General features: G+C 45.3%; 1 protein-coding gene across 1 annotated transcript in view; it reads left to right on the forward strand.

Moving 5' to 3' along the window:
* Nucleotides 1-6,814, forward strand: part of Sfxn1 (sideroflexin 1) — a 38,640-nt gene extending 31,826 nt beyond the window's left edge. The window contains exons 9-11 of the mRNA XM_031358376.1: nt 3,202-3,251; nt 4,107-4,154; nt 4,802-6,814. Of these exons, the coding sequence (XP_031214236.1) occupies nt 3,202-3,251; nt 4,107-4,154; nt 4,802-4,898 (195 nt within the window). The 3' untranslated portion in view covers nt 4,899-6,814. The remainder of the gene's footprint in view (nt 1-3,201; nt 3,252-4,106; nt 4,155-4,801) is intronic.
* The last annotated feature ends 988 nt before the right edge of the window (nt 6,815-7,802 follow it).

Here is a 7,802-nt window from a genome sequence, read left to right on the forward strand (position 1 = left end):
GGGAGAGAGAGAGAGGGAGAGAGAGAGAGGGAGGGAGGGAAGGAGGGAGGGAGGGAAGGAGAGAGAGAAAGAGAGAGGGAGAGAGAGGGAGAGAGAGAGAACGTGGCTTCGTAGGGACTTGTAAGTGGTTGGATCACACAGAGGGAATTGATTCTACCCTATGTGCAAATTACCTTTCCATAATTTATGGCATCTAAATGTAAAAACTCAACTGTAAAAAGAAAATATCATTGGACACAGCAGTTTGGGCAAAGATTTCTTTGACTACAAGAACAAAGGGGAAAAAAACAAAAATTTAGATTATTTCAAAACATTTTTAAATTCTGTCTTTCAAAAACTGCAGAGAATGGAAGAGAAGAAACCCACGGGGTGAGACAAGTAGCAAAGAAACTCTTTTTGATATGAAAGTAAATCAAGAATTTTGTTAAGAACTTAAAGCACGCATTCAAGAAAGTAACACAATGCAGAAATAGGCAAAAGAGTTCAGCAGAAGCCTCGATACACACATACAAATAGCACATAGAAAATGCTTGGAACTTTTTAGTCATTGGGGAAATTCAAATTAAAACTACATGAAATACCTGTTGGAATGGCTTGACAATAATAAGTGTTGACGAGTCTGGGTAGGAACTGGAGCTCTCAGAGCTTGCTGGTAGCCATGTATAATAATGCAGCCACTTTGGAAACCATGCTAGCTGTTTATACAAACACATGCTACAGTGCAAGCCAGCCACTGCTAAGTGTTTCCCTGAAAAAAAAAATGAAAGCAAATGCCTATAAAGGAGAAAGTTTATCGCGACTTTGTTTATTATCAGCCTCAAACTGGAAACAACTCCAAAGACAACCAGAAAGTGTGTCAACTCATTCACTGGAATACTTCTTACCTCATCGGTGAAAAGCAATGAATTATTGATGCATGCAGCAGCATGAATAATTCCTTAAGTAGCAACACAAAAACGTAGACACTGTATATAAAGCCCTAGATCCAGACCTGGTAATGTGTGCTTGTAATGCCAGCTATTGAAGGGTAGAGATAGGAAGACCAGGAGTTCAAGGTCATTCTTGGCTTTGTAATGAGTTTGCTTGGGCTACCCTGGGCTACATGAGACTCAAAAAAAAAAAAAGTGTAAACTCTCAAACCCTAGAGAATATTAATATATAGTGAGATCACAGCTACAACTTTACCAAGAGACAGAGACCAGGAAAGGAGAGGAATCTCTAAAGGGCATGAGGAGTGTGGAAAGGATTTAAGATAATAGATGGACTCATTATTTTTAGTGTGATGACACATCATAACTGTGTATAGGTCACAAATTATATTGTACACACTAATTGATTAATAATATTGATTGTGTGCCAATAAATTTAATGGAAAAGGAGCTATTAGGGGAAAGGAATTGAGACTCACATTAGCATCGAGAAACATAGGCATACCACCATGGATCTCAAGCCATATCAGCCTGAAGATACATACCCTCTAAACGTACTGCGCTACCTTTGACTCACCTGAAGATTTTTGTATAATATACCCCTTTACAGTCTGTTAAGAAAGACATGTTCCCTACCCTGAAAGATTGTGTGTATGTAGTAAGAGACCGAGCATCCTCGGTTCACTCATTGTGGGGCCTCAGCCCAGATTCTCTTTGAGGAACGAGCAGGATGAGGCAGTAGAGACAGAATCAGGAAGAGAGTTGACGATGAGTTCAGTTTTGCAAGCAAGTCAGAATTTTCCAGCGTCCTTGTCACTATGCCTAAGCTAGCCTTCAGTTTATGTGTGTCTATCCTGAGGCACTCTTTCGGATAAGTCCGGCTCTGTTTACTTAGGCAGACAAGAGGACACTATAGAGATGGCGGCCTGCGCTTACAGGATCAGGTTTACCCACCCTTCCAAGCTCACTCAACAGTTAACCTGCTGTCCCATCCCTATGGCTGGGTGCTATCCTGGGAGTTTCATGTCCAGAAAGATCTTGGGTGAGAATTTATCATCCCCCTGTGGAAAAGCCCTCATTAAACAGCCAGTTATTTGCATAGAGGTAGGAGGACCATATGTGTTGAAATCATATAGCCCAGTGACCTGAATTTAAAATGGGTGCAGTAAGTACCCAGACAGCCTGGCCCCAGGATGCATTTCTCAAAATGTACCCTGTCTTGAAGTGACACATGACAGTAGGTTGCTTTTTCAGTCCTTTGGGCTCAGGCACTGCAGCATAGCCAATGTGGGTTGGGCTCAGGCACCGCAGCATAGCCAATGTGGGTTGGGCTCAGGCACCGCAGCATAGCCTATGTGGGTTGGGCTCAGGCACCGCAGCATAGCCTATGTGGGTTGGCTCCGTTTTGATGATGTTTTCCCCTTCCTCTTCCTTCCTTCTTTTCCTCGGTCCATGTTGATCTTCCTGATGGTATCTTTCACCAAAGGCGTCTCCTTGGGCACGAGGGTATGCCTCCTATGCACGTGTCTTGCAACAACTGCGTGACTCAGAACTGAGGTGTCTGATTACATCCCAGCCAACTCACGGCTCTTGTAGAAACTTCTGTGGTCTTACTTAGATAACCCTGTATCTTACTGCACTTTGTGTTGTATGTTTTCCTCTTTTAAAAACTAAGTATCTAACAGTGCTTACTTTCTCAAATACCAACCTACACCCTCATTGCCCAGCAATGACAGTTAACTCCGGAAATAGTGTTAACCTACTCACAGCAGCTAAATCCAAGCAAGCCGGTGGAATATGGTGTCTGCTAGGCTCCTCTCACACTTGGTCACTGTCCTGGGCTCCTGGCTTGTCTGCATCCTCATGCTTAGAGGGACTATTATTTTGCATCCTAACAAACCTGGGATCTGCCTGCTTTCTTCAGTTAGCCAGTGGTGGAGAGGCAGAGATTTAGTGCAAGTTCATGTCTCTCCAAGCTTGAATGTTGGGCTCTTCTGCCTCCCTAGCAGCAGATAAACCATAAGTAAATGCTAGTCATCTGGTCCCTACCTCATGCACAAAGACGAATAACACTTGGGGGGAGGGGTGGCTGCCGCCTGGCCATCACATGTGTCCATGAAGTCAGGACTAACCCTTGTGGCACTGTTGCCCTAGATCTCACTAATCCCATCGCATTGGGTCTGCTACCGTGTGGATGCTATTTAGTCAGCAGAGGTCACTGCCTTGAAAAAGCACATGAAAAGTATTCACGCTTGTGTCTTTCTCAACACAGAGGTTCCCATGGATGAGTGCACCAATTCAAGTCACACTGGTTGGCTTTTGGTAAGTAGAAATTCACCTTGACGACTACTGTTATGGCTGTACATGTATTTATTCAATAGGTGTGTGTATTGTATATGATCATGATAGTCAACACAGAAATCACACATTTATTGTCTTAGAGTTTCTATTCCTGCACAAACATCATGACCAAGAAACAATTTGGGGAGGGAAGGGTTTATTCAGTTTACACTTTCTTCATTGCTGTTCATCACCAGAGGAAGTCAGGACTGGAACTCAAGCAGGTCAGAAAGCAAGAGCTGATGCAGAGGCCATGGAGGGATGTTCCTTACTGGCTTGCTTCTCCTGGCTTGCTCAGCTTGGTCTCTTATAGAACCCAAGACTTCCAGCCCAGGGATGGCACCACCCACAATGGGCCCTCCCCCTTTGATCACTAATTGAGAAAATGCCTTCCAGCTGGATCTCATGGAGGCATTTCCTCAAGGGAGGCTCCTTTCTCTGTGATAACTCCAGCTTGTGTCAAGTTGACACACAAAACCAGCCAGTAGATATGTAATTATTTTTTTATGCCTATGGAAGGTTGGGTGACACAAGAGAAAACTTTTGAAGATGGCGCCAACCCAGAGTGCCTGGAATTCGGGGCAGCAATAATTAGAAAGCAGAGACTGTCTTGTACAGGGATCTATATATTTACTATCCGCTCTCCTGTAAACTCCAGCTAACCCTAGGGTTTTGTCACTTCTGTTTGTCATTTTGGTGATCGAACAGTGCGTACTTGTAAGGCAACCTTGTGCTCAAAAAGGAAAGAGGTTGATATTAAAATACGTATATAGAGAAAAGGAAGCTGGGAGTGACCCCTTCGGCCTGCTGACCTTCCATTTTGTTTTGTTTTTTAAGTTTGGTGTTCGCCACCCCCCTGTGCTGCGCTCTGTTTCCTCAGAAGAGGTAGGTGCTGGTCTTCTTAAGAATTTTTGTCTATCTTGATCCTAAAAACAAGCTGGGGACACAAGTACAGCTCTTTGATTTCAGTGGTAAGAAATTGGGTCTCTAAAGGGCAGACCACAGTTCTGAAAGGAAGAGGCTGGAGGGCTAGCTCGGGTCTCGTCTGCCCCCTACTGTTACATTTGGGGACGGTTTAGCCTTGGTGAGAATCGGGCTACCTCCTGCATGGTTTCACTTCTATAACCTTTAGCATGACTCATTCCGTTGGAGCCACATGCAGGCCTATCTGTCGTGTTCATCCCTGACCATAGCTCTGCTCTTCACTTGGGTAGCTGTCTCCAGTCCCGGTGCTGTGATCATCCAGGACTGTGAATGTCATTTCCATGTGCTCTTACCAGCAATGAGATATTTTCATCTAGAAATAAGAGGTAAACAGGCCTCGCAACTGGCTTCTTACAGTTCTTCATTAGTGACAACTGTTTTTCTGAAGAGAACAGGATGCTCGTTTTTTGTAGCCAGGTCCAACCTTTCTGCTGTGTGTCATGCACCAGCCCTGGGTCTCTGAGCCTGTGCTCTCTCCCTGCTCTTCCTAGCTCGGGGTTCCCATCCTTGCCCATTTGATAACCTTCTTCCCTTCTACCTTGTCCCAGTTCCATGTCTGTGACAAGCTTGGAGGATGAGTTGCAAACCAGCATCCAAAAGAGTCATCCTGAAATACGGCGTGTGTACTTTAACAAGGGCCTGTGAAGAAAAGACCAAGCACCGGAGGCCAGCGCCATCTGTGAGCCTCCCGAAGCCACAGCAGTGAGGAAATGTGTGTGCCGGGGCCCTCCCAGCTACAAGAAGCCTCTGCAAGATCTGCGTTAGAGTCAAGCTGCCTGTCAGGAGCGTGACATTTGAATCGTGTTGTAATTTACAAGGAAATACCCTCCTGGTTGATTTTAATGACTCCATTTTTCCAAAGCCCCCACCTTGAGCTTTCAAAAGCGCTAGTAGGCTTAACCCAGATGCTCCAGTTACACACTCAGTAAACATTGGTTATCAATCATTGGAAAGGTTACCTGCTCAACTACCAGAGTCCACTTCTACTTCTCTCCCGCAGAGGTCTCAGCAATGAATTGGGAAAACACAAAAGGTCTAAGACTAAATATCCGAACTTAAATACTAAGGAGACTTCGTCTCCAGTTCGGCAATAGACCAGTCCAAAGTAGAACCTCAATTTAAAAAATTGAGGTTCAGAGCATCAGCACTCCATACACCTCCCCTGAAGTCAGCCATAGACCAGGGTAGGATGCGCCCCCCGCAGTCCTGGATTCTCTTGGTTAGCTTTTCAATTTGTTTAGTGTTCTTAAAATATCGATCTTACCTCACAGGTACTTTTTAATCATGAATTTCCATCAGATAATTCACTGAAATGCACAAACGCCAGGTTTTAGGAGTATATTCAGTACCAGTGCAATATGACACTGACTGGGTGACTGAAACCATAGTCCCCGTATGCATTTTTTTCCCATCTTTGTAGAATTCTTGGGCTTTCAGGAAGATACACACATAAGAAAACACATCAACTAGTCCAGCATCTGTGAACGTTGTGCTGTGTCCCACCTGTGTGAAGACCATGAAGCTCCGTGGCGTGTCCACATCTCTAGTGATTTTTACATGTGACATATTTAATCTAGCTGAGGTCGCTTTGGAAGTCCCACTGCTCCACGTCATAGACGAGCCACTTGTTACACTGAGTACAATCATTGTTAATTCAGAAATTTGTAAGTGAGAAAACAACAACAACAAAATTAGGGACTCTCTAGTTTCTGTAGGTTCTTTTTCCCAATGATGTTTCCAGATCGAATTTCCTCATAAGAAGAAAATGGTGTGCCTCGTGTCTGTGCTTCTCTCTCTGAAAGGATGGGTGGATCTGAAGCTCTCCGCCTTCTCCTCACACTCCTGGCGTCTTCAGTAGAGCTGACCGCCAAGCCACCTGAAACGCAGTGGCTCCCCGTGACCCTCTGTGACACTCTGGCCTCGGATGAGCCTCGCTGCCTTCAGTGCTTCTGTTTAAACGGTGTCGTGAGTGCCAGAGTCCACAGAGATCAAGGCAGAGTCCGCAGGTGCTTAAAGGACACTTTGAGAAGAAGCTGAAGCCCTTGAGGTCTGCCCGCCCACTCAGCTGATCTCGGAGTCCTTGCCCCAGTGCGTGTGTAGCTCTAAGCACATGAAGTAGCTGGTTTCCAGAGGGACCAACTCACCAAGTGTCCGCCCAGGTAGCGAGAAAAGCACAGAAGACATGGAGCTGTGTTCTTTTAAATTTGTTTTGTGAAGTTTCGGCCTCTTAATGTTTTTGTATAGGAATACTCACTGTGTGGTTTAATCATGATTTATATATATATATATATATTTAAAAAAAGAACAAATGAGTGAAAATTGGCAATCTTTGCTGATCTTCTAAAAATACTTTTTTTTTTCCTGAAGAAAAAAAGCCACACCAAGTGCAATAGGGTTGTGCGGCGACTCAGTGATATTTCTCTGACACAAGATAGAGTTGTGTGCGTGTGACTGGCTAGCAGCTATCAGTATTAGCGAGGTCTCTTGCCAATATCAGAGTCAGTGTGTCATTTCAGTTTAACTGGATGAACTATCAAATAAATAAACACAGAATGAAAACACACTGTCTCTCCCTTGTCTGCGAAGCACACACTACTTGAGTGTTGTAACCTGCTCCGCCTTCATCCGAGTATCACAAATAACCCAGGTGCAACATCTCCTGTTGGTGCCTGTCCCTTAACAAATAGTGTGTTTCTGCTTTGAGTAGCTGGTGTTCCACCCTCTTAATCCTCACAGGAGCGGTACCCCTCTCTCCACAGCCAACGCGCTCAGAGATGCCCAAAGGAGACCCAAACAGTCCTCTGAAGAGTAGAGTTTTGTCCAGTATATGCATACTAGTGGTAAAATATCATTGATAACTTAGACACAAGTGCATGACAGTGCTCTAATACGTTATTTAAAATGCACGGATTGTTTATTTCTGGACTTTTCCGTGTAATCTTTTTTTGGATCATGGTGGATAATGAAGTAAAACAGGAAAAACAAACTACAAAGAGCCTGCTTTACGCGGAGGCCGTGCCCCCAGCCTCACACAGTGTAAGTCAGAATCGGAGGCCGTGTCCCCAGCCTCACAATTGTCAGAAGCGGATGCCGTGCCCCCAGCCTCACACAGTATAAGTCAGAAGCGTAGGCCGTGCCCCCAGCCTCACACAATGTAAGTCAGAAGTGGGGGCCGTGTCCCTAGCCTCACAATTGTCAGAAGCGGAGGCCATGCCCCCAGCCTCACAGTGTAAGTCAGAAGCGGAGGCCGTGCCCCCAGCCTCACACAGTGTAAGTCAGAATCGGAGGCCGTGCCCCCAGCCTCACACAGTGTAAGTCAGAATCGGAGGCCGTGTCCCCAGCCTCATAATTGTCAGAAGCGGAGGCCATGCCCCCAGCCTCACACAATGTAAGTCAGAAGTGGGGGCCGTGTCCCTAGCCTCACAATTGTCAGAAGCGGAGGCCATGCCCCCAGCCTCACACAGTGTAAGTCAAGCATTCGTTGTAAACCTAGAGGGTATGTGAGTTTTGGCTCCAGACCTCTGTGAGGCTAAGGTCAGTTTGCTCACT

Source organism: Mastomys coucha, unplaced genomic scaffold, assembly GCF_008632895.1.
Source record: "Mastomys coucha isolate ucsf_1 unplaced genomic scaffold, UCSF_Mcou_1 pScaffold7, whole genome shotgun sequence".
NCBI lineage: Eukaryota > Metazoa > Chordata > Mammalia > Rodentia > Muridae > Mastomys > Mastomys coucha.